Below are 27555 nucleotides of genomic sequence, written 5' to 3' on the forward strand. Positions count from 1 at the left end.
GTTACGTCGCAATATAAACTTTCTCTACTTAAAAAATATCCTTTTCGATACAATTCTTATTTGTGCTTATGAATTTACCATGTCAAATGTGAGTGTTCTTCTTTATTTGTTACAAGTTAGCTCACAAATTTAAGGGTTTGTTAAGAAGAGAAAGAGAGAGAGATTCTTCAATGTGTGTTTTGTCAGTCCGTCAGATCAGAGGCAGCAGGGATGTTTTATTGATACTGTACAGTTCCTTCAGAAAGTATACAGACCCCTTCTCCTTTTCCACATTTTGTTACGTTACAGCCTTATTCCAAAATGTATTTCCTCATCAATCTACACACAATACCCCAAAATGACAAAGCCAAGACAGGTTTTTATAAATATTTGCCAATTTATTAAAAATTAAAACATAAATAACTTATTTACATAAGTATTCAGACCCTTTGCCATGAGACTCGAAACTGAGCTCGGGTGCATCCTGCTTCCATTGATTATCCATGAGCTGTTTCTACAACTTAGTTGGAGTCCACCTGTGGTAAATTCAATTGATTGGACATGATTTGGAAAGGAGGTTGGTCACGGAGGTGACCAAGAACCCCATGGCCACTCGGACAGAGCTCCAGAGTTTCTCTGTGGAGATGGGAGAACCTTCCAGAAGGACAACCATCTCTGCAGCACTCAACCAACAGGCATTTATGGTAGTGGCCAGACGGAAGCCACTCCTCAGTAAAAGGCACGTGGCAGCCCGCTTGGAATTTGCCAAAATGCACAGAAAGGACTCTCAGACCATGAGAAGCAAGATTCTCTGGTCTGACGAAACCAAGATTGAACTCTATGGCCTGAATGCCAAGCGTCACGTCTGGAGGAAACCTGGCACCATCCCTACAGTGAAGCATGGTGGTGGCAGGATCATGCTGTGGGGATGTTTTTCAGCAGCAGGGACTGGGAGACTAGTCAGGATCGAGGGAAAGATGAATGGAGCAAGGTACAGAAAGATCCTTGATGAAAACCTGTCCCAGAGTGCTCAGGACCTCAGACTGGGGAAAAGGTTCACCTTTCAACAGGACAACAACCCTATGCACACAGCCAAGACAACGCAGAAGTGGCTTCGGGACAAGTCTCTGGAGTGACCTGAAAACGCTCCCCATCCAACCTGACAGCGCTTGAGAGGATCTGCAGAGAAGATTGGGACAAATTCCCCAAATACAGGTGTTCCAAGCTTGTAGTGTCATAACCAAGAAGACTTGAGGCTGTAATCACTGCCAAAGGTGCTTCAACTAAGTACTGAATAAAGGGTCTGAATACTTATGTAAATGTGATATTTCAGTTTTAAAAAATGGATACATTTGCAAACATTTTTAAAAACAAGTTTTTGCTTTGTCATTATGTGTCACGGTTGTCATAGGAAAGAGCGGACCAAAGTGCAGCGTGTGTCGTTCCACATTTTATTTTCACTGTGAAACTAACTAACATACACTAACTCAAAACCAATCTCCCACAAACCCAGGTGGGAAAAAACCCTACTTAAGTATGATCTCCAATTAGAGACAACGATGACCAGCTGCCTCTAATTGGAGATCATCCCAAACAAAACCCAGCATAGAAATACAAAACTAGAACATGACAACATAGAAAAACTAAACTAGAACCCCCCCCTGTCACACCCTGACCTACTCTACCATAGAAAATAACAGCTTTCTATGGTCAGGACGTGACATTATGGGACATTGTTGGTAGATTGATGAGGGGGAAAAAACTATTTAATCCATTTTAGAATAAGGCTGTAACTTAACAAAATGTGGAAAAAGTCTAAATACTTTCCGAATGCGCTGTAAGTGCGTGAATTGGACCATTTTCCTCTCCTGCTAAACATTCAAAATGTATCGAGAACTTTTGTATGTCAAGGAAAACATATGAGTATAAAGCACATTATTTTCATTAGTAATGTAGTGAAGTAACAGTAAAAGTAGTTTAAAATATGAATAGTAAAGTGAAGTAGAGATGCCCCCCAAAAATGACTTAAGTAGTACTTTAAAGTATTTTTACCTAAGTGCTTTACACCACTGGGAGTTATTGCTCCATTCTCCTTACCAGGGTTTGCCAAAGTCGGTCCTTTAGCACTCCTGGGTGCACGTTTTGGTTCTTGCCCTAGCATTACACAGCTGATTAAAATAATAAAAGCTTGATGATGACATAGTTATTTGAATCAACTGTGTAGTGTTAGGGCAAAAAAACTAAACATACACCCAGTGGAAACCCTGCTCCTTTACAAGCCTCGCTCAACTTTTTCCCCTTCACAAACCATGGCCTCTGAGGACGAGGCCAAAGCAAATGCATCATTGGCACGGGGGGGATCCAATCATACAATTTTGAATTGAATAGTACTGTATAGTGTAAAGCCACAGAAAGCTGAATGCATCAAATTCATCATGGTTTATTATTGAGGTCATTCAAATTGGCCTGTCTGTAATATTAGGAGGGTCATGATCCCCCTGTCCTCCCTGCAACTTATGTGCCTGCCTGATACTAGGAGGCAAAGGCTCCATCCCAATTAGATGGGACTTTATGGTGCATGGCCAGTGATGATTATCTTTAATTTGTTCATGGAGCCAAATTATTTCAAGATCCTTCCCCTTTGTCTTCTCAGTCTATATACAGTATGTGCAAGTCACAGAGGAGAGACAGAAATGATGGATATGTTTTGCATGTTTCATATATCATATTGAATGGACAAAGAAACCGAACCTTTGATCTGATCATTTCTGTCCTTTTTGATCTGGTAATGGAAATGAATAAAACCTCATGTCGTTATGTTTCATATAGTCACATTTTATTTCAAATCATTTCTTGTCACATAAGGAATTCTGTGAAGAAAAAAACATAAATATATATACATAAATATTACAATCTAAGTCGAACAGTTGCACAGTAGAAACTAATAAATAAATGCTAATAAATACAGAAATAAATAGACAAATTAAAGTATTGGATAATACAAGACGATAACAGCTTCTCCATCAGTGATTGTGCAAAGCAGTCCTTTTCCATCTCATTATTCTTTCTACTCAAATGCCCTGAACAGGAACCTCTTGGTGTGTCCTTGACTTCAAGACACAGGTTCACCTTTTGCAAACCTCAACGCCTCAATCTTCACATTGAGCGAGGCTATTTCCCAGGCCACAGGACAAGATTTCCAGTCTTGATTCTGACTGACTTCCAGTCCAGTATTCATCTTCAGTTGCCCCTCCATACTTCTGACCAACCAGTACTGAGGAGGAACCTAGTGAGGCTACCTGGTTTCCAGTGTGTGCTTTTTAGCTTGTTTCCTATAGACTTCTTCTTTGTGTCCCATTCGCCACTTGCAGTGGGCCTTAACCAACCATAACCAGCATCAACCAGCATTAACCAGTCTTAATCAGCCTTAACTGGTCTTAACCGGCTTTGACCTGCCGACTGATCTCCAGGTAGGTGATGGACTTGAGGAAGCGAGGGTAGCAGTCTTTCTCCATTAGGGTGTAGATCTTGTCCTGGGCCAGGCTGAAACAGGACTGGCTGGGGCGCTCCAGGTTCTTCTTGGTGATGGCTTTGGTCTCATGGTCTAGGTTGACCTGGGTAAAGAGGGCAATTTGATTAATATGTGTTTAACAATAAACTAAGTGTTATTGAGTATTGTTCATGTACAATTAGTAAATGACGTGTGTGTGGGCGCATATATTTATGCAGTGTACATCCAATCCATGAATCCCCCTTCAAACATATTCTGTATGTAGTTAGAACAATTGAATCATTATATTTATACTGTATATTGATATTTACCTCTCTTGGTGCGTCACTGCAGACAAACTCCTCATAGATCTTCTTAGCCTTAGCTGATAGCTTTGAGGAGGGCTTGGTTGTCCTGTAGTCTTCACAGGCCAGGTAGAAAGCTATGTTCTCCTCACTAAACTCTGACACCAGGAAAGCTCTGAACAAGCACAGTCCATCTGGAAAAGAAAAGATGAGATTCACTTTCAACCCTGTCCATTTTTGATATTTGGAAAAGGCTGCATTTCCTATAGTGTTTAAGTATGAATAGTATATTTTAATGTGATATTATGAGTGCATCCTGATACGGCTCTTTGGGCTATTTATTCTGGCTATATGGGGTACCAGCTACATGGCTTTTCCTATCCACTTGTGCAATGCACATCTCTACAAGATGTACTTCTGAGCTTGTACAGTATGGCCAAATAAGTATGCTAAAGATGCAGGATCTTAATTTGACTAGTTTCTTACAGCAGGAAAATAATCCCGCAGCAACAGGAAAAGTGAATTATTGTGTGGGTTATAATTAATGGACATTTATGAAGGGGTTGACACACTTTTAGCTTTTTAAAAATAATTTTCTGCAACAACAGGGTGATCAAATTAAGATCCTACATTCGTATATCATTTAAGTAAGAGAAGTGATCAGTATGATAACCCATATCAATAATCAGACTTACGTTGGTTGGACAGCAGGTTCTCAAATGACTGCCTCCATTTTAAGGGCTCGTCCATATTTAACCTGTTGATAAGAAGCGTCAGGTTAGTTCACCCAGTCCTAAAAATAATTGTTAGCATTTATAGTATCCTAAAGTTTTGTTTCATTTCCGATGCAAAATTTCAATCATGACTACATTTCTCACTATTCAATTTAGATCAAGTTTAAAAATCTATATAGAAATGGAGTATTCTGAGCTAAAATATCTTACCTTATTTTGTCAGTCTTGTGTGAGTGACTGATGATGCTCAGATCTGGCTTCTGTAGAAAGCTTCTAAAGAGAGCTTTGAGTTCCTTTGCCCTGTGAAAACAGAGAAACCATTTACATTAGATTGATGCAATCATTCACATCTTACTTACAACTGTCCATCCAATTTCCCCATGAAGTAGCTATATAATAATTCCCATCGATGTAAATCCAAAATGTAACCCAAATCCAGGGACATATAATGAGATGGAAGAAATAGTAGAGATATATGACAAAACATACCTCTCCAGACATGTGATAGGCAGTGATTCCAGTTCTCGGCACATGGTGGGAGATGATGAGATGTGATCCTTTGTGCTACTGTGCTGTATTTCTGTAGTGTTCCGGAGCTTTTAGTCTACGATGGCTCTAACACTGCAGTGAAACTAGTTCTCAGTGTGGTCTACTGGCTGTGTGTGAAGAGTGTGTTTTTATAAGGCAGCCCCCTCTGTGACATCACGTCTCTTAGCCAATGACATGAGGGCCGTGGGAGAAAAAAAATACTCCCTCGTTTCATGTTTTTTAAAATATTTTTTGGGGGGGGTTGACCGTCACGTGTGTGACTAGAAAGAAGGAAGCAAATATAAGCAAGCATATTATATTAAACAAGCATAATATAAAGTTAATTGCAAATCCACACAATCATTTTTTAAATGTGTTGCATGGATTGAGTTTATATCCAGCCCTCAAGCAAAACATATCTGTTTGGAGTAGTAATTACAACACTTTTGCCACTGCAATAAATAATTGTTATGATACTGAAATTACACTTTGGGCCAGTTACCGAGACGCATATTTAGCGTAGTCCTGATCTAAAAAGCATGCTCAATAGAGAATCTCCATTGAAAGTGCTTTTTAGTCCAGGACTAGGTTAAGTGTCTGGATGTCCGGGAAACCATCCCAAAATGTTATAGTAATTTCAGTATCATAACAATACGTCGAAGAGGACAGCTATTTCTCACAGTGGCCCAAATGACAAAAGCATTAAGTTTATTCTGAGAAGTCAAACACCCATGTCTATAAATAGTCTTCCATTTTGGGCTAGACGAGAAATCTATTGTCTATTCAGAAAGGGGTTTCTACTTTTAAACATGAGACAGAGCCAACACCAAAGACAATCTGATGAATCTCAGTGAGTGTGAAACAGGAAAGGAAGGGAAAGGGGAAAGGAAGTAGGCGAAACAGGAAAAGGGGGTAGACTAGAGGATTCCTTGGAAGGACTGTAGGTCCTACACTGGCCAACTAATACAATGTGACTCGTTCCCAGAAACTCTGCTACATTATTCATAATGTCACACATAGTTTGGTTGTTTACAGGTCAGAACTACAGATGTAGTGACTCATCTTCCTTCTTACAGTAATAGGCAATTGGCCTACACTTACGCTCAGGAAACGGTGGTCGGCTCTATTCTGCTAATTCATGGGTTATTCACAAGTGCGTCAGGCCGTTTTTATGAATGTTTTCTTGAGGACTGGCCAACTTTTCAAACTTGTTTATTCATTCTAAATGGAAGCTAATGATGATTTTGTCTAAATTACACTGCGGTGTCTTGGAAATACGATAACATTGATTAAGTAGGCAAATAATTAGTAGGAAACCAATTTGTCTCTGTATAAACTGTGGGACTATTGGGAACAATCAGAAGGTGACGACGTCACAATGATGACAAAAGCCTTGCCTACTAATGATTAGCTTCCTTTAGAAATGTCCTTGTTTTTGCCAAGCCACTATAAAGCACTTTAGATGACGGCTTCATCAGCGCCAATTGAGAACGCATTGAGTAGAACTTTCAGTCATAAAACTTTCACCAATGTAGTGATGCGACGTGAAACCCATGAATAGGCTAGGGACAAAAATACTTTTCTCATATCGTCATCAATCTAAGACAGTGACTGGAGTAGACATTGCTGAATGAGGTAACCCACTGGGCACATACTGGTAGAATCAACGTTGTTTCCACGTCATTTCAATGAAATTACGTTGAACCCACTGTCACGCCCTGATCGGTTTCACCTGTCCTTGTGCTTGTCTCCACCCCCCTCCAGGTGTCTCCCAATTATCCCCTGTGTATTTATACCTGTGTTCTCTGTCTGTTGGTTGCCAGTTCGCCTTGTTCGTTCAAGCCTCTCTTTGCTAGTTCTCCAGGTTTTAACCTTTGCCTGTGCTGACCCTGTACCTGCCTGCCTGACCTTTCTGCCTGACCCTGCACCTTTGCTCCACCTCTGGATTACTGAACCCTGCCTGACCCTGAGTCCGCCTGCCGTCCTGTACATTTGCCTTACCCTGGATTTTCGACCCCTGCCTGCCTTGACCTGTCTTTGCCTGCCCCTGTTGCTACAATAAACAGTGTTACTTCGACAGTCTGCATCTGGGTCTTACTTTGATTCCTGATACCAACATTGAATTGATGTCTGTGCCCAGGGGAAATTTCAAAACTTGATGTTATTTAGTACCAAAGGATTCTCTGGTATGGGGCTCTGCTTATCTGGGTAGTCATTGTAGATTCTTGATATTCCAAAAAAGGAAATGTGATAGCATCTCCCATAAATGTCTAAAAGCTTGACTAAATCCACAGGTTGTCACAGAAGTTGTCATGGAGAGAAGACCAAGGCGCAGCGGGTATGTGGATACTCATATTTTAATTTAAAAAAAAGGAGTAAAGTATTCACTGACAAAACAATAAAGATGACAACAGCAACAGTTTTACAGGCTATACAAACGCAGTGCAAAAACAACTACCCACAACCCCAAAGAAAAACACACACCACTATATAAGACTCCCAATCAAAGGCAACTCAACACACCTGCCTTCAATTGGGAGTCTAATCACCAACACAAACCCCTTAACATACAAAAAACCTGCCACATCCTGACCCAAAACTGATACCATACCTCCCTCTGCTGGTCAGGACGTGACAGTACCCCCCCCCTCAAGGTGCAGACCCCGGAATGCACCTAACAACAGAAAATACAAAAAAAATGTAACCCCAACAAAACCAATAAACAATAACCCCTAAACAATAAGGGAGGGAAGGGAGGGTGGCTGCCGTCAACGACGGCACTGTGCTACACCCTCCCTGCCCAACCCACCTATCCTGGAGGTGGCTCAGGTGCAGGACGTGGACCTCGCTCCACCTTCGGCGTCGCCCACTTCGGTGGCGCCGATAGCTGCGCCGGGCAGTCGGGCCGCTCCGGGCAGTCGGGCCGCTCTGGTGACTTACGACTGGCTCTGGCGACTCACGACTGGCTCTGGCGACTCACGACTGGCTCTGGCGACTCACGACTGGCTCTGGCGACTCACGACTGGCGGGCAGCTCTGGCGACTCACGACTGGCGGGCAGCTCTGGCGACTCACGACTGGCGGGCAGCTCTGGCGACTCACGACTGGCGGGCAGCTCTGGCGACTTACGACTGGCGGGCAGCTCTGGCGACTGGCGGGCAGCTCTGGCGACTTACGACTGGCGGGCAGCTCTGGCGACTTACGACTGGCGGGCAGCTCTGGCGACTTACGACTGGCGGGCAGCTCTGGCGACTTACGACTGGCGGGCAGCTCTGGCGACTTACGACTGGCGGGCAGCTCTGGCGACTTACGACTGGCGGGCAGCTCTGGTGACTGTTGACTGGCGAGGCTGGGCTGACGCACTAGACTCCTGATGCGTGGGGCTGGTACTGGACGTGCCAGCCTGGAGACACGCACCTCCATGCTAGTGCGTTTAGTGGGAAACACCGGACCGTAGAGGCGCACTGGCGGTCTTGAGCGCAGGGTTGGCATCACCCCTTCCGGCTCGATGCCTACTTCGCCCTGGCACATGCGGGGCGCTGGTACTGTGCCTACCGGCCTGAAAATCCCAGGCCTCACCACAGCCCCAACCCCAAAGCACGGGACCTGTCCAGTCTGGCCTTGGGCTCCAATCTCGCCCCGCCAAATAGCCCTTGTGCCCCCCCCTAAAAAATTATTGGGGCTGCCTCTCGGGTTCTACCTGCCTCCCAGGCAGGTTGTCACAGTGGACCCGCAACTGCTCCCATGTCCAGTCAATCCTTTCCGTCAATACTTCCAGCGACCAGGAATCCATCACCTCCCGGGCACGCTGCTTCCAACATTCCTCCCTCACTTGCCTCTGTCCTCTTCTCCGCTGCTTGGTCCTTTGGTGGTGGGTAGTTCTGTCACAGAAGTTGTCATGGAGAGAAGACCAAGGGTCAGCGGGTATGTGGATACTCATATTTTAATTTTAAAAAAAGGAGTAAAGTATTCACTGACAAAACAATAAAGATAGCAACAGTTTTACAGGCTATACAAACGCAGTGCATAAACAACTACCCACAACCCCAAAGAAAAACACACACCACTATATAAGACTCCCAATCAAAGGCAACTCAACACACCTGCCTTCAATTGGGAGTCTAATCACCAACACAAACCCCTTAACATACAAAAAATCTGCCACATCCTGACCCAAAACTGATGCCATACCTCCCTCTGCTGGTCAGGACGTGACATTGTCAGCTTTTTTTAAATAGAAAGTGCACCATGAATTAAAGACCTTTTTGTTGCTGACATTTATGGGAGATACTATCACCTTTCCTTTATTGGAATATCAGGATAAAAAAAAATGTATGCTCAAGTGTATCCTTGCTTGGACTCCAAACATTTCTAACGTTTTTATTTGTGGTATTGTCATGTCCTGACCATAGAGAGCTCTTATTTTCTATGGTAGAGTAGGTCAGGGAGTAACTGGGGGGGTTTATTCTAGTTTTATTTTTCTATGTTTGGTTGTAGTTTCTGTTTTTCTATATTGTTTATTTTGGATGATCCCCAATTAGAGGCAGCTGGTCATCGTTGTCTCTAATTGGGGATCATACTTAAATAGTTGTTTTTCCCACCTTTGTTTGTGGGAGTGTCACGTCCTGACCAGTATAAGGGTTATTTGTTATTGTAGTTTGGTCAGGACGTGGCAGAGTGTATTTTGTTTATGTGGTTCGGGGTGGTGATTTATTTAGTAGGGTGTTTGTTTAGTTAGTTCCGGGTTTTTGGGGTTATGTTCTATGTTTGTATTTCTATGTGGTCTCTAGTCTTTTGTATTTCTATGTCTAGTTTATTGGGGTTGGACTCTCAATTGGAGGCGGGTGTTTTCTAGTTGCCTCTGATTGAGAGTCCTATATATGGGTATGTGTTTGGTTTAGTGTTGGTGGGAGATTGTTCTTGGATTGCTGTGTTGCCTTCAAGACTGTTGTTCATCGTTTTGTTATTTTTGTATGCGTGTTTGTTTGGTTTTTCCTTCTTTTCCCGTCAATAAAGAAGATGAGTATACATGTCCCTGCTGCGTATTGGTCCACTTTCTCAGACGATGATTTCTCTGTTTCATCTGACGACGAAGAACGTGACAGAATCTCCCACCAAACATGGACCAAGCAGCGGAGGAAGGAGCGGCAACAGGTGGAATATCGGGAGACATGGGCAGAGATGAGGATAAGAATTTCCAGGGCTATGGAGGAGTTAAGGGAGCCTGAGAGGCAGCCCCAAGATTTTTTTTTGGGGGGGCACACGGGTAGTTTGGCTGGGCGAGGATTGAGCCCCAGGCCAAATCCCCTTACCTTTCCCAAACAACCAGTGACTGGACAGGTCCCATGCTTTGGGGTAATGTGTACTATGGCGAGGCCAAGTATTTTTAGGCCGGTATGCGCAGTACCAGCGCCCCGCATTTGCCAGGGGGAAGTGGGCATCCAGCCAGTAAGGGCGATGCCAATTCTGCGCTCGAGACCGCCAGTACGCCTCTACGGTCCAGTGTTTCCTGCTCCACGCACTAGCCCTGAGGTGCGTGTCTCCAATCTGGCACATCCTAAGCCAGCACCACGCACCAGGCTTCCAGTGCGTAATCCCAGTCCAACCCGTCCTATTCCTGCTCCCCGCACTAGCCCTGAGGTGTGTGTACCTAAACTGGCACTTTCAGTACCAGCACCACGCATCAAGCTTCCAGTGTGTCAGCCTAGTCCAGTACGTCCTGTTCCCACTCCCCGCACTAGCCCTGAGGTGCGTGTCCCCAAGCTGGCACGTCCAGTACCAGCACCACGCATCAGGCTTCCAGTGCGTAATCCCAGTCCTACTCGGCCGTTTCCTGCTCCCCGCACTAGCCATGAGGTGCGTGTCTCCAGGCTGATACCTCCAGTACCAGCACCACGCATTAGGCTTCCAGTGCGTCAGCTCAGTCCAGAGTATCCGGCAACAGTGTCCAGTCCAGAGTATCCGGCACCAGTGTGCAGTCCAGAGTATCCGGCACCAGTGTGCAGTCCAGAGTATCCGGCAACAGTGTCCAGTCCGGAACCGAGTGAGTCTGTCTGCGATCCGGAACCGAGTGAGTCTGTCTGCGATCCGGAACCGAGTGAGTCTGAATATAACTTTGAATTGTGTGAGTCTGCCTACAGCTCAGAACCGAATGAGTCTGCCTACGACCCGGAACTAAGTGGCTCCGCCTACGGTCCAGAGCCAAGAGGCTTTGTCTACAGTCTGGAGGACAGTAGGCCGGAGCCAGAACCACCTCCTGTATAGGTGGGTTGAGGGGGGGGGTGTAGCACAAGTGCCGTCGGTGACGGCAGCCACCCTCCCTTCCCTCCCTTTAGTTTAGGGGGATTTTATTGTTGTTGTTTTTTATTTATTTTTTATTTATGAGGTGCATCCGGGGTCTGCACCTTTAGGGGGGGGGGGTACTGTCACGTCCTGACCAGTATAAGGGTTATTTGTTATTGTAGTTTGGTCAGGACATGGCAGAGGGTATTTTGTTTATGTGGTTCGGGGTGGTGATTTATTTAGTAGGGTGTTTGTTTAGTTAGTTCCGGGTTTTTGGGGTTATGTTCTATGTTTGTATTTCTATGTGGTCTCTAGTCTTTTGTATTTCTATGTCTAGTTTATTGGGGTTGGACTCTCAATTGGAGGCAGGTGTTTTCTAGTTGCCTCTGATTGAGAGTCCTATATATGGGTATGTGTTTGGTTTAGTGTTTGTGGGAGATTGTTCTTGGATTGCTGTGTTGCCGTCAAGTCTGTTATTTTGTCGTTCATTGTTTTGTTATTTTTGTATACGTGTTTGTTTGGTTTTTTCCTTCTTTTCTCGTCAATAAAGAAGATGAGTTTAGCCTTCCCTGTAGCTCCGTTGGTAGAGCATGGTGTTTGCAACGCGTGGTGTTTGCAACGCCAGGGTTGTGGGTTCGATTCCCACGGGGGGCCAGTACGGAAAAAAGAAGAAAAAAAATTTATGCATTCACTACTGTAAGTCGCTCTGGATAAGAGCGTCTGCTAAATGACTAAAATGTAAAATGTATACATGTCCCTGCTGCGTTTTGGTCCTCTCCTTACGACAACCGTGACAGGGAGATTATTTTGAGTTAGTGCATGTAGCACCTCTTCGTCATGTTTTGTTTATGGTTTATTGTATGTCTTGCATAGTTTCACATTAAAATAGTATATGGGGAACGGTATTCACGCTGCGCCTTGGTCCGTTCCTACACAGTTGTGACAGTTATTAAGATTTATTTGTCCATTTGTACACAGGGTCCAACAGAAATCTGGCTTACGCTTTATCCCAACCCTTCTGAAAGACACACATACATGTTAAAGAGGTTGGAGTAGGGGGCTGCCATACTACAGTGCCCGTGGAGCAGTTGTTGCTCAAGGGAAAAACAGCAGCCGATGGCTAGTAAGATTTAATTCCAGAAACCCTCAGCTCACTTCCTGCCAGATCCCTTGTCATGTCTAAGATCACTAGGCCAGAAGAGTCGATGGCCTATTTTCCTGCTCTATGGTTGATGTTTTTAAGGACATTTTGTACATCTCCCGGCTCTATGCCAATGGAAGCTTCAACATAGAGTAAACATGTTTTCCATGGCCTTAACCATCATGCTGTTGAATTACATAAGCCCTGACGGAATGAGCCAGATCTATTTCAATACAAACTCTATTATTCTGACTTCTCTGTTTTTGGCATTTAAGAGCGTCAACGGCGACACATTTCTGTTAATGTTTGTAATTTGATCAACATAACAGGCAGCTGCCGAAGCGTATGATAACTAACTATACACTATTATGACACGTTACTTTAATTATCCCAGTTTTCTAGATCAAGGCCAAAAAAATTGTTGAACATCCTCACACCATGTCATGACTGTTTGACTGTTTAGGGATGTAGTGGTAAAAATAAAATTGCGCTCCCTATACTTTGAAAGCATTTTTCTGCAAAGGTTATGTCATGCCAGTGTTATAAAGCCCTCATGTGGGAGGGTTCAAGCAAAATGTTACCAGATTTAGGATAGTAGTGTGTCAGAGCAGATATGTTGGGTTCAAATGATTTGTGTTCCCCTTAGTATTTGAGGGTCAGAATCTTACTCACTACAACTGTATTCAGTAAAGACACATTCATATGGCTTATATTCATCTTAAACTCTTATCCTAAAGAGGGACTGAAATCCTTCCTCAAGATTATGGACTAGTGTGAGCTGTAGCAGCTAATTTACACTGCAATGTTTGAATGACAGAAAACAGTAGGCTACAGAAGTTCATAAAAAAAAGTGTGGGTAGCTAGGGAAGTGTGAAGTCCTTGTCACGGCTGTCGTAATGTAAGGACCAAGGCGCAGCGGGTGGAGTGCTCATCATTAATTTATTAAACAACGTGAATACGAAAAACAAGAAAATCAGAAACACGACAGGAACAGTGCTAAAGACAGCAGTGCTAAAGACAACAACCCACAAACCCCAGGTGAAAAACACACTCCTAATATATGACTCCCAATCAGGAACAACAACATACAGCTGTTCCTGATTGGGAGCCACACAGACTAACAAAGAAACAGAACAACTAGATAAACCATACAACACAACCCTACTGCCACGTCCTGACCAAAATCTAATACAATTACTCCCTATGCTGGTCAGGATGTGACAGTCCTTGATAATTGACAATAACAAATACACTCCTCAAAAAAATAAAGGGAACACTTAAACAACACAATGTAACTCTAATTCAATCACACTTCTGTGAAATCAAACTGTCCACTTAGGAAGCAACACTGATTGACAATAAATTTCACATGCTGTTGTGCAAATGGAATAGACAACAGGTGGCAATTAGCAAGACACCCCCAATAAAGGAGTGGTTCTGCAGGTGGTGACCACAGACCACTTCTCAGTTTCTATGCTTCCTGGCTGATGTTTTGGTCACTTTTGAATGCTGGCGGTGCTTTCACTCTAGTGGTAGCATGAGACGGAGTCTACAACCCACACAAGTGGCTCAGGTAGTGTAGCTCATCCAGGATGGCACATCAATGCAAGCTGTGGCAAGAAGGTTTGCTGTGTCTGTCAGCGTAGTGTCCAGAGCATGGAGGCGCTACCAGGAGACAGGCCAGTACATCAGGAGACGTGGAGGAGGCCGTAGGAGGGCAACAACCCAGCAGCAGGACCGCTACCTCCGCCTTTGTGCAAGGAGGAGCAGGAGGAGCACTGCCAGAGCCCTGCTAAATGACCTCCAGCAGGCCACAAATGTGCATGTGTCTGCTCAAACGGTCAGAAACAGACTCCATGAGGGTGGTATGAGGGCCCGACGTCCACAGGTGGGGGTTGTGCTTACAGCCCAACACCGTGCAGGACGTTTGGCATTTGCCAGAGAACACCAAGATTGGCAAATTCGCCACTGGTGCCCTGTGCTCTTCACAGATGAAAGCAGGTTCACACTGAGCACATGTGACAGATGTGACAGAGTCTGGAGACGTCGTGGAGAACGTTCTGCTGCCTGCAACATCCTCCAGCATGACCGGTTTGGCGGTGGGTCAGTCATGGTGTGGGGTGGCATTTCTTTGGGGGGCCGCACAGCCCTCCATGTGCTCGCCAGAGGTAGCCTGACTGCCATTAGGTACCGAGATGAGATCCTCAGACCCCTTGTGAGACCATATGCTGGTGCGGTTGGCCCTGGGTTCCTCCTAATGCAAGACAATGCTAGACCTCATGTGGCTGGAGTGTGTCAGCAGTTCCTGCAAGAGGAAGGCATTGATGCTATGGACTGGCCCGCCCGTTCCCCAGACCTGAATCCAATTGAGCACATCTGGGACATCATGTCTCGCTCCATCCACCAACGCCACGTTGCACCACAGACTGTCCAGGAGTTGGCAGATGCTTTAGTCCAGGTCTGGGAGGAGATCCCTCAGGAGACCATCCGTCACCTCATCAGGAGCATGCCCAGGCATTGTAGGGAGGTCATACAGGCACGTGGAGGCCACACACACTACTGAGCCTCATTTTGACTTGTTTTAAGGACATTACATCAAAGTTGGATCAGCCTGTAGTGTGGTTTTCCACTTTAATTTTGAGTGTGACTCCAAATCCAGACCTCCATGGGTTGATAAATTGGATTTCCATTGATTATTGTTGTGTGATTTTGTTGTCAGCACATTCAACTATGTAAAGAAAAAAGTATTTAATAATATTATTTCATTCATTCAGATCTAGGATGTGTTATTTTAGTGTTCCCTTTATTTTTTTGAGCAGTGTATATAAAAGTGTGCCAGTAACCCCGTTTTTATGCGAGTAAAGTTATGCAGTAAAAAAAAATCACAGTCACAGCTGTGATGGAAACAGGTAGTTTAGGTAAAATCTTTGAAATGTCGACCGATAATTGTTAGTTATTTCAGATAACATTATTTACATGTCTAATGATGTTTTGATAAAAGGGAAAGAATTAAGTTCATATTTTGCTATGATTGTTACTTTTTCCAATAGTTTCTTCTGGATTACCCCAGTTGATAATCAATCTATGTAAAATATGTTGGTAGTATGAGGGATAAGGTTATTTTCAAGGTAACAAAATATGGTAACACTTTACTTGACACCCAGTGTCATAACACTGGTCATAACCATGTCATAATATGTCATAGCAGTTGATATAACTAGGGCTGTTACGGTGATCGTATTACTGCCACATCGGTGGTCACGAGTCATGAAGGTAGTCAAATTCCACTTGACCGTTTAGTCACTGTAATTAGGCTTCTCCAAGCTCTGATGCGGATGGTCATTTGCAGCCTACCAAACTTGCTAACTGCCTGGTACTCAGCACTCTATTGTCCCTCTAATCACTCTGACATCAATGTAAATCTAATCGAAAATCTAATCAAACACTTCATGAGAGCCCATGAGCTCATGTTGCGCAACATTTCGATAGACTATGCAATTGCGTGAGAAAACAAGAGCGATGGCGTCTATTAAAAAGAGGAGGGTCCCATCAGCATTCTATAGGCTAGGCCTACTATATTAATTTCTCAACTTTCCTAATATTAAGCACATTGCTTCTCTTTGCAACAGGACTATAGCCTACCTGGCTGGCATGAAAATGAGCCACGGGGAAAGTGTCCTCCATTCGTTATATAAGTGCATATATGACATGTGTTTTTTCCCTTGCCCCTGTTTCGAGACAGGTGCATGATAATGGTCTGTTCTAAATCAAAACAAATTTCACACATACATTATTCAGTATATGTAAAGACAAGATTAAATCAAGAATAGTCTGATGGGTGACAATATTAGCCTGTCACTTTTGAATGATATATTATCACTTGTGAATGATGCCCATCGTAAAGGCAAGAAACAATGCCTTTTTTTGCGACGTTTTCGAATCATAGTCACACACCTCATGTAGCCTAGCCCATAGGCTTATATGTTTTCATAAGGTTTGTATCACAACTAAAGTGGCCAAATAACTTCTTAAAATTAAGCACATTAATCTGCTTTGCAAAGGGTGTAGAGCCTGACTGTGAGCGAAGTGAACCTTTATAATAAAATCATTACATGTATAATTGCATTTGCAGTCACAGTTTTCCTGCTAATGGAACATTTGCGCTTATAGCCTACTGCCGTGTGCACATTGATGCGCTTATAATGTGAAAAAATTGCCTAATAGTTTATTAAGATATTAAGCTAAACGTTCTGATTGGTTGCATCAGCCTCATTGAGTAAAAATGTTTTTTTAATGCTAGTGGTTGTATTATTTTGGACTCTATCACATCTCACAACTGTCCCAAACTATGTTTGGAATATTTATTTCTCCCACAGAAAAGAATAGGTCAACTTTTGTACTATGGGGGATAGTAGATTGACATAGGCTAGTGCTTTTGCTGTTCTTGTTGGATGACAAAAAGTAAATGTGGACAGTTCTTCCAATATCTTCAATATGTACCTTGGAATTTGATAAGGACGCACACAGTTGCATCCCCGATGTGTCTGTCTTCACTTGTAGCCTGTGAGAAAGACCCGATCACGTGATGGAGAGCCATGTGAGTGAGAGGTGCTTCAAAGAACACAGCACTCAGAGAGAAGGGAATTATAATTATTATATAACACTGTCATGACCCCTATATACCTGTTGTGATGTATTGTGTTATTTTATGGCTGGTTATGACACCTACGTAAGAGTGTCAAAACCCAAATTTATACAAATTATTTTTTCCCTGCCAAGAACTTTCGTTTCATTTGAACGTTTGTTTCTTAAATCATTTGTTGTTGTAATCAATTCTTTACAGTCATGTTTTTTTCCATTATATTTTTTAAAACTTGTAGAAAATATACTTCATGACACTGTCATGAAGCATTATGACCATCCTGTGTCACTTTACTTGGACTAAGAAAATACACTTTATGACACTGTCAAGAAGCATTATGACCATCCTGTCTCTTTACTTGGACTATGAAAATACACTTTATGACACTGTCAAGCAGCATTATGACCATCATAATCATATAAGCCAGATAGGCCTATCACGTACATGCCTTTATGTAGGTCAAAAAGAGGGTGTCTTGTCCTGCTCCTGAAATCTGACCTTGCGTTCGCCCAGTCATCAGCACCATATCAGCATTGGGGTAGGTGCATGTCTGACATCAATGTGTGCCCAATTATAATGATAATTTAATATGGTCAATAAAATAAATATACAATTTAACATAAACATAGGCTATGGTGTAAGGGAATGTTTTGCTTTGTGTGGTAGGTTTTGTGGGTTTTGAGACTCTTATGTACAGTTGGTGTCATAACCAGCCATAAAATAACTACCATTGTAAGTTTCGTGGGTTTTTACACTCTTATGTAGGTGTCATAACCAGCCATAAAATAACTACCATGGTAGGTTTCGTGGGTTTTTACACTCTTATGTTGGTGTCATAACCAGCCATAAAATAACTACCATTGTAGTTTCCGTGGGTTTTTACACTCTTATGTAGGTGTCATAACCAGCCATACAATAACGCAATATGTCACAACAGGTCTAATGATGTTTCATGACAGTGACCATATTATAACAGGTTATGACACATTATGTCAGCTGTTATGACATATTATGACGTGGTTATGACCGTGTCATAACGGGTGTTGTGACGCTGGGTGTCAAGTAAAAGTGTTACCCAAAAGAGTAGTGTCAATTTAAAAAATTTTGAATTCCGTGATAGGCCTAGAAGAGGAAAATGTGATCACGCTCCTACCCTGTTGTTGGGGTCCTTCCATTTATTGCTTTCCAATTGGGGTCATAAGATCACAATCTCATGGGTGTGTATGCGTGTGCATATGTGACTTACAGACTAGGGCTGACCACATTTAGTCCACTGGTCAAATGTTTGGTGATAATGTTGCAGGTTTGCTAGCACAAGCTTCGTGCCAGACCAAGTTAAGGCAATTGTCACGTCCTGACCATAGTAAGTTGGTATTTTCTATGGTAGAGTAGGTCAGGGTGTGACGGGGGTGTTTGTCTGTTTTTGCATTTCTATGTTTAGTTTCTAGTTTTTGTATTTCTAGATTAGTTTTGTTTGGCATGACCTCCAATTATTATAATTTTTTTATTTCACCTTTATTTATAGGCAGCTGGTTGTCGTTGTCTCTAATTGGAGGCCATATTTAAGTTGATGTTTGTGTCACTGGTGTTTGTGGGTGATTATTCGTTGTGAGTGTATTTATCCTCCTGCGTCACGGTTGTTGTTTTGTGTATATATGTATATAAATATGTGGAACTACAAAACGTTGCATCTTGGTCCGCTCCTTCAAACAGCTGTGACAGAATCACCCACCACCGAAGGACCAAGCAGCGTGGAAGGGAACAGCAGGAAAAGTGGACTTGGGAGGAGGTATTGGACGGTAAGGGATCCTGGACATGGGAGGAGATCCAGGCGGGATGGGATCACCTTCCATGGGAACAGGTAGAGGCAGCAAGAGCAGAGCGGCGACGAGAGGAGGCACGATACCAACGAAGAGGCAGGTGCGAGAGGCAGCCCCAAAAAAATTTTTTGGGGGGGGGGCACACGGGGAGTTGGGCAGAGTCAGGGTGGAGTCCTGAGCCAGCTTCCCGTGTTTACTGTGGGGAGCAAGCAACGGGGCAGGCACCGTGTTGTGCGGTGATGCGCACTGTGTCGTCAGGGCGCTTTCACAGGCCAGTGCGATCTGTGCCCGCACCCTGAGCTGAGTTGAGCATCCAGCCAGGGCGGGTTGTTTAAGCCATACGCTCCAGGCCTCCAGTGCGCATCCGCGGCCCAGTATGTCCTGTGCCTGCTCCTCGCAACCTCCCTCCAGTGCTCCTCCATAGTCCAGTACGTCTTGTGCCTGCTCCTTGCACTCTACTTTCAGTGCGCAGCCATAACCCGGTACAGCCAGTGCCTGCTGTGAGCACTCGGTCCTTAGTGCGTTTCCCCAGTCCGGGGAGACCGATTCCTGCTCCTCGCACTATTCCTCCAGTGTGCATCCATAACCCGGTACAGCCAGTGCCTGCTCCTCGCACTCTCCCTCCAGTGCGCCTCCATAGCCCAGTACGTCCTGTGCCTACTCCCCGCACTCGCCCTGAGGTGCGTGTTACTAGTCTGGCGCCACCTATGCCAGTCCCACGCATCAGACCTCCAGTGCACATCCCCAGTCTGGAGCCTCCAGCTACGCTCCTCAGCCCGGAGCCTCCAGAGACGCTCCTCAGCCCGGAGCCTCCAGCTACGTTCTGCAACCCAGAGCCTTCAGCGGTGGTCTACAGCCCAGAGCCTTCAACGGTGATCTGCAGCAAAGAGCCTTCAGCGGAGGTCTACAGCCCAGAGCCTTCAGCAGAGGTCTACAGCCCAGAGCCTTCAGCGGCGGTCTGCAGCCCAGAGCTTTCAATAGCGGTCTGCAGCCCAGAGCCTTCAGCGACGGTCTGCAGTGCAGAGTCTTCAGCAACGGCCTTTAGCCCAGAGTCTTCAGCAGCGGTTGCCGGTCCGAAGCCTCCGACGATGATCCACTACGAAAACGCTGCATCTTGGTCCGCTCCTTCAAACAGCCGTGACAGCAATAGCTGCTAGAATGTTTCAAGTTCCTTGCAGACAGGCCATACGTCGCCAATGTGATTTATAGGATATTTATTTTTGGGGTTGGAGATATCCCTCCAGTGGTGTGGGGGCTGTGCTTTGGCAAAGTGGGTGGGGAATATCCTACCTGTTTGGCACTGTCCGGGGGTTTCATCGGATGGGGCCACAGTGTCTCCTGACCCCTCCTGTCTCAGCCTCCAGTATTTATGCTGCAGTACTTTATGTGTTGGGGGGCTAGGGTCAGTCTGTCACATCTGGAGTATTTCTCTTGTCTTTTCCGGTGTCCTGTGTGAATTTAAATATGCTCTCTCTAATTCTCTCTTTTTCTCTTTCTTTCTTTCTCTCTCTCGGAGGACCTGAGCCCTAGGACCATGCCTCAGGACTACCTGGCTTGATGACTCCTTGCTGTCCCCAGTTCACCTGGCCGTGCTGCTGCTCCAGTTCCAACTGTTCTGCCTGCGGCTATGGAACCCTGACCTGTTCACCGGACGTGCTACCTGTCCCAGACCTGCTGTTTTCAACTCTCTAGAGACAGCAGGAGCGGTAGAGATACTCTCAAAGATCGGCTATGAAAAAGCCAACTGACACTTACTCTTGTGTTACTGACTTGTAGCACCCTCGACAACTACTATGATTATTATTATTTGACCATGCTGGTCATTTATGAACATTTGAACATCTTGGCCATGTGCTGTTATAATCTCCACCCGGCACAGCCAGAAGAGGACTGGCCACCCCTCATAGCCTGGTTCCTCTCTAGGTTTCTTCCTAGGTTTTGGCCTTTCTAGGGAGTTTTTCCTAGCCACCATGCTTCTACACCTGCATTGCTTGCTGTTTGGGGTTTCAGGCTGGGTTTCTGTAGAGCACTTTGAGATATCAGCTGATGTAAGAAGGGCTATATATAAATACATTTGATTTGATTTTTTTATTTGATCAGGATATTTTCTACTTGCGGTTTGCAATGTTTTTGTTTGTTGGCTTTATGTATGCAATTTTTACACATTGGTCCTGGCAATAGAAGTTACTTTTAGATTTGTATCATTTCATTTAGATATCATTTTGATTAACCACATGACATTGATTTTGAGATATGAAGACTTTATGAATTAAATTGCTCCACAAAATTAAACTGTTCCACAAAAATGTGCACATGAAAATCTTAACTGGCATGCAGATCAGTAGAAATGGTACGATAACTTGGCACTCCAAATTGAAAAGGTTGCTGATGACCGCTGCTGCAACCTATGGCAATTTCAGGAGCATAACCTCAGTGAGCGGGAGGAGAGTTGGGAACAGGTTTTTTTCTTACGGTTAGTCTATATTGATCACTGGCGCCCTCTTTAGTAATTTGGGTGGTTTAACTAGCTCTGTAGCCTACATACAGTACAGTTGATTTTATTCAAACATAGGGTGTGTCTATACATTACAGTTGAAGTCAGAAGTTTACATACACTTAGTCATTAAAACTAGTTTTTCAACCACTCCACAAATTTCTTGTTAATAAACTATAGTTTTGGAAAGTCGGTTAGGACATCTCCTTTGTGCATGACACAAGTAATCTTTCCAACAATTGTTTACAGACAGATTATTTCACTTATAATTCACTGTATCACAATTCCAGTGGGTCAGAAGATTACATACACTAAGTTGACTGTGCTTTTAAACAGCTTGGAAAATTCCAGAAAATGATGTCATGGCTTTAGAAGCTTCTGATAGGCTAATTGACATAATTTGAGTTAATTGGAGGTGTACGTGTGGATATATTTCAAGGCCTACCTTCAAAATCAGTGCCTCTTTGCTTGACATCATGGGAAAATCAAAAGAAATCAGCCAAGACCTCAGAAAAAAATTGCAGCCCTCCACAAGTCTGGTTCATCCTTGGGAGCAATTTCCAAACGCCTGAAGGTACCACGTGCAAATCAATCCCATAACAACGGGAAAGAACCTTGTGAAGATGCTGGAGGAAACAGGTACAAACGTATCTATATCCACAGTAAAACGAGTCCTACATTGACATAACCTGAAAGGCCGCTCAGCAAGGAAGAAGCCACTGCTACAAAACCAACATAAAAAGCCAGACTATGGTTTGCAACTGCACATGGGGACAAAGATTGTGCTTTTTGGAGAAATGTCCTCTGGTCCTCTGTTTGGCCATAATGACCATCGTTATGTTTGGAGGAAAAAGGGGGAGGCTTGCAACCCGAACAACACCATCCCAACCGTGAAGCACGGGGTTGGAAGCATCATGTTGTGTGGGTGCTTTGCTGCAGGAGGGGCTGGTGCACATCACAAAATAGATGACATCACGAGAAAGGAAAATTATGTGTATATATTGAAGCAACATCTCAAGACATCAGTCAGGAAGTTAAGCTTGGTCGCAAATGTGTCTTCCAAATGGACAATGACCCCAAGCATACTTCCAAAGTTGTGTCAAAATGCCTTAAGGACAGCAAAGTCAAAGTATTGGAGTGGCCATCACAAAGCCTGACCTCAATCCTATAGAGCATTTGTGGGCAGAACTGAAAAAGCGTGTACGAGCAAGGAGGCATACAAACCTGACTCCGTTACGCTAGCTCTGATAGGAGGAATGGGCCAAAATTCACCCAACTTATTGTGGGAAGCTTGTGGAAGGCTACCCGAACAATTTAAAGGCAATGCTACCAAATACTAATTGAGTGTATGTAAACTTCTGACCCACTGGGAATGTGATGAAAGAAATGAAAGCTGAAATAAATAATTTTCTCTACTATTATTCTGACAATTCACATTCTTAAAATAAAGTGGTGATCCTAACTGACCTAAGACAGGGAATTTTTACTAGGTTTAAATGTCAGCAACTGTGAAAAACTGAGTTTAAATGTATTTGGCTGAGGTGTATGTAAACTTCCGACTTCAACTGTGTATGGAAAAATACACGTTTTAAGATGTCGACCAATTGATTGGTCGAAAGAACAGACGACTTGGTCAACCTAAGAATTTTTTTAGTAGGGACAGCCCAGGTGTGTCGGTAAATTGTCTATAAAAGTGGATCCTCGTGATTGTATTTTCCTTCCATTTTATTCCACATAGGCTTAATAAAATACTTCTGTCTGAGCATGTGGTGACTTAAAGAAGAGTAAAGTTAAGGCCTCAACATCTTGATAAATTTATCTGAACTAATATCTATCTGAATTTCTGTCAGTGTCCATTTTGAAAGTGCTGAACGAATAGGTCTACTTTGTCACAGCTTGTATGCTTGCACTTGCTCATACTTAGAGCTAAGTGTTAATGATATAAGAACAAACATAATGAATTTACTGAACATAAATGTAATAATGTTTTTGTATGGTTCAAAAGTCAAAACTCATTTTGGCATTCCTTATTATTGAAGGACAATGCGGTTCTTATCGACATACACAAATCCACAAGGAGTTAGTAGAAATCACATTTGTTTAAGCAGGTCAGACATTTCAGCTATGGTTTTAAAAAGTTAGTAAATGAGGCTGAATTAATGATTTCGCTGCCAGACGATGGGACCGGCCACACTCCAACAACAAAGAATATTAGTTTGGATTATAACAATACTCCCCAAACAATGACAGGGGGACATTTTATTTCAGGATGTCTGGTGAGAAAAGCATGTTGACATGTTTGGGTACTTTGAAATGTTTGTAAGATTTCAGCTTTCTCATTGGTGACAAAGTTTTGATAATGAATGTATGGACACAACCGGGAGTTGGACTGCCCACAATTTCCTGTCTGCTTGTGGTGGTTGGATTTCTCAGCTCAACTTAAAAAGGGGAGTTTTGGGCAGAGTGACCTAGCCTTGCGAGAGTGGGAAATCGGGAATGTGAAATATGGGAATTCCAGACAATCTGTCAGGTCCACAAGCTTCTGACCCCAAATATCTGGCTCTGGCTGTATACCAAAAATAAGTTTCCAGGCTTCTTTCTTCCTCCTCGCTTGAAGGCGGTCTATCTGTGTAAATAGAGACATATGTCTTTGGAAAATAGTATATATTTTTGACCAGCCAGTGAAGGGAGATGGTTCCAACGGCGCAGTGGATTAGCATGGTGTTGCCAATACCAGGGGCGTGGGTTCAATTCCTGAATGGGCTGCCATTACAGGTGTGAATCATTTTAAATAAGATTCTACCAACCTTGCACAACTCTTGGGGCAACATACAGTAACAGTCAAAAGATTGGACACATCTACTCCTTAAAGTTTTTTTTTTACTAATTGTCAAAGACCATCTTCATTCGGTCTTATTTGAAATTGTGTTTTTTACATTGGATAAAAGCAGAGACATATCATATCATGCTATATCATACACTGCATTTTTGAGGAACAATGGGAAAGTAATTCTGCTTTGAAAGTTGATAAATTTGTAACCTCAATTTCAAGAAAATGGCCTTTGAATGTTTTGGAACTACTAATGGAGAGCTCTCCTTTGTCTACACCCTTTCAGCATTGTTCACACCCTCTTAAGCCAGCCCCACCCATCTATTTAAGGATTCACATGTGAGGTCATGTGCTAAACAGTGAATAGTGTAGTAAAGAGTAACACTAAAAGTGGTAAAAGTAGTAGCCTACTATAAGAAAAAATTCCAGGTAACAGAAAATGTCCAGATAACAATATTTAATAAATGTTAGATGACGCCAGTGGCGATTTTAGCATGTAAATCTTGGTGGGGGGAAAAAATATATGTTTTAGATGCATGCCAGCAAAGCCACTGCACAACACAACACTAAACAATACATTAATTGCGCTATAATGGTGACAAGCAGTGCCCACAAACGTTAGGGCCTACATAAAGCCGTCGCAACAGCAGAGCTTTCTTTCTAGCACAATGGAGTGAATCCTTACCACCGCTGCACCTGGCTATCAGCGGAGCCTTGTCTGGCAGCAAAACAATTCATTCAACCTTGTTTTAAAAATTCATTCAACCTTGCTTTAAAAAAAGCATAGCTGATATGGCTGACTTGCTTAAACAAATGTGGTTTCTACTAACAATTGAGATGTACAAAGTATGGCATAAGGGAACGATGAGTCGATAAGAGGCATTCCATAATTTCGATTAAGACATTAATGAGCGAGCAAAGATGGACGTAGTCAATAAAACTATGTGTTCAGCACTTTTGAAATGTACAGCGACAGAATGCAGAACATTGGCTGCTCTTACAGTATTTTACCTGTACACCAAGTCAGAACCGTAGGATAAATAAAGGGGGCATAAAAGCAGACAATGAAAGCTCTTAAAATATTAGATGATGACATTTCTCAAAAACATCTTATAGGCTACATGTGCAACACTGAGTCAGAACAGTAACATTAGGCGTAATTAAGAGGTGAAAATAGACCAAATTGTGAGGCACATGGGCCACTAACATCTTACTGCACAACATACACTTAGTATTACTTTCTTAGCTACAGAATACATATCTCCCTGGCATATTACACTGCTCAAAAAAATAAAGGGAACACTTAAACAACACAATGTAACTCCAAGTCAATCACACTTCTGTGAAATCAAACTGTCCACTTAGGAAGCAACACTGATTGACAACACATTTCACATGCTGTTGTGCAAATGGAATAGACAACTGGTGGAAATTATAGGCAATTAGCAAGACACCCCCAATAAAGGAGTGGTTCTGCAGGTGGTGACCACAGACCACTTCTCAGTTCCTATGCTTCCTGGCTGATGTTTTGGTCACTTTTGAATGCTGGCGGTGCTTTCACTCTAGTGGTAGCATGAGACGGAGTCTACAACCCACACAAGTGGCTCAGGTAGTGCAGCTCATCCAGGATGGCACATCAATGCGAGCTGTGGCAAGAAGGTTTGCTGTGTCTGTCAGCGTAGTGTCCAGAGCATGGAGGCGCTACCAGGAGACAGGCCAGTACATCAGGAGACATGGAGGAGGCTGTAGGAGGGCAACAACCCAGCAGCAGGACCGCTACCTCCGCCTTTGTGCAAGGAGGAGCAGGAGGAGCACTGCCAGAGCCCTGCAAAATGAACTCCAGCAGGCCACAAATGTGCATGTGTCTGCTCAAACGGTCAGAAACAGACTCCATGAGAGTGGTATGAGGGCCTGACGTCCACAGGTGGGGGTTGTGCTTACAGCCCAACACCGTGCAGGACGTTTGGCATTTGCCAGAGAACACCAAGATTGGCAAATTCGCCACTGGTGCCCTGTGCTCTTCACAGATGAAAGCAGGTTCACACTGAGCACATGTGACAGACGTGACAGAATCTGGAGACGCCGTGGAGAACGTTCTGCTGCCTGCAACATCCTCCAGCATGACCGGTTTGGAGGTGGGTCAGTCATGGTGTGGGGTGGCATTTCTTTGGGGGGGTCACGCAGCCCTCCATGTGTTCGCCAGAGGTAGCCTGACTGCCATTAGGTACAGAGATGAGATCCTCAGACCCCTTGTGAGACCATATGCTGGTGCGGTTGGCCTTGGGTTCCTCCTAATGCAAGACAATGCTAGACCTCATGTGGCTGGAGTGTGTCAGCAGTTCCTGAGGAAGGCATTGATGCTATGGACTGGCCCGCCCGTTCCCCAGACCTGAATCCAATTGAGCACATCTGGGACATCATGTCTCGCTCCATCCACCAACACCACGTTGCACCACAGACTGTCCAGGAGTTGGCGGATGCTTTAGTCCAGGTCTGGGAGGAGATCCCTCAGGAGACCATCCGCCACCTCATCAGGAGCATGCCCAGGCATTGTAGGGAGGTCATACAGGCACGTGGAGGCCACACACACTACTGAGCCTCATTTTGACTTGTTTTAAGGACATTACATCAAAGTTGGATCAGCCTGTAGTGTGGTTTTCCACTTTAATTTTGAGTGTGACTCCAAATCCAGACCTCCATGTGTTGATAAATTGGATTTCCATGGATTGTTTTTGTGTGATTTTGTTGTCAGCACATTCAACTATGTAAAGAAAAAAGTATTTAATAAGATTATTTCATTCATTCAGATCTAGGATGTGTTATTTTAGTGTTCCCTTTATTTTTTGGAGCAGTGTATATATTTTATGCAGCAGCATATAAGACATTTTTGGACTCACCTTCTTGTGATGTGCTCACTAGAACAGGAAGGTGGCGCAGCAGTCCTTCGCGGGTAAATTTGGTCATCAAAGAAAGAGAAAGATTTACAATACCGAGTTGGATGATCATTCAAAACGTATTTTCCCAGTCTGAGCTCATTTATTCTCGACTTCCCAGTTGCAATGCTTGCAGTTAGCCACTGTCACCGATTTATTCCAAATCACTCATTGTCGAATTTGTGATTTCCAACTTGTGTAATGCTTATGTCCAATGGCTGATGAGCACCGATGCGTTTTATCTATAATGTATCTTCATTATTTGTCTTCATATGACAAGGATTAAAAATGATTTTCAAGTAGATTGTCGACTTGATTCATGGTGATGACTGCTAGCTAAGATTTTGAAAGTAATATGTTGACATGATCAGTCCAATC

General features: G+C 43.7%; 1 protein-coding gene across 1 annotated transcript; it reads right to left on the minus strand.

The window, feature by feature from the left end:
* Window positions 1–2796: 2796 nt before the first annotated feature.
* On the minus strand, window positions 2797–5188 carry LOC115156637 (regulator of G-protein signaling 5-like). Its single transcript, XM_029704150.1, has 5 exons — window positions 4998–5188; window positions 4719–4808; window positions 4470–4531; window positions 3802–3968; window positions 2797–3593 (listed from the first exon to the last, which is right to left on the minus strand). Exons 1-5 carry the CDS (start codon window positions 5039–5041, stop codon window positions 3417–3419), a joined length of 540 nt encoding a protein of 179 aa, XP_029560010.1. The 5' UTR covers window positions 5042–5188; the 3' UTR covers window positions 2797–3416.
* Between the last annotated feature and the right edge of the window lie 22367 nt (window positions 5189–27555).

The sequence above is a fragment of the Salmo trutta genome, chromosome 21 (assembly GCF_901001165.1).
Source record: "Salmo trutta chromosome 21, fSalTru1.1, whole genome shotgun sequence".
In the NCBI taxonomy this organism is placed as follows: Eukaryota; Metazoa; Chordata; class Actinopteri; order Salmoniformes; family Salmonidae; genus Salmo; species Salmo trutta.

Bases quoted from the DNA above. Each gene is read 5' to 3' on its own strand.
- LOC115156637 (XM_029704150.1), bottom strand. From the start codon at position 5,041: ATGTGCCGAGAACTGGAATCACTGCCTATCACATGTCTGGAGAG. The intron at 4,809-4,997 runs GTATGTTTTGTC...CTGTTTTCACAG, and splicing joins CCTATCACATGTCTGGAGAG to GGCAAAGGAACTCAAAGCTC. The intron at 3,594-3,801 runs GTAAATATCAAT...CTCTTTACCCAG, and splicing joins GCAGTGACGCACCAAGAGAG to GTCAACCTAGACCATGAGAC.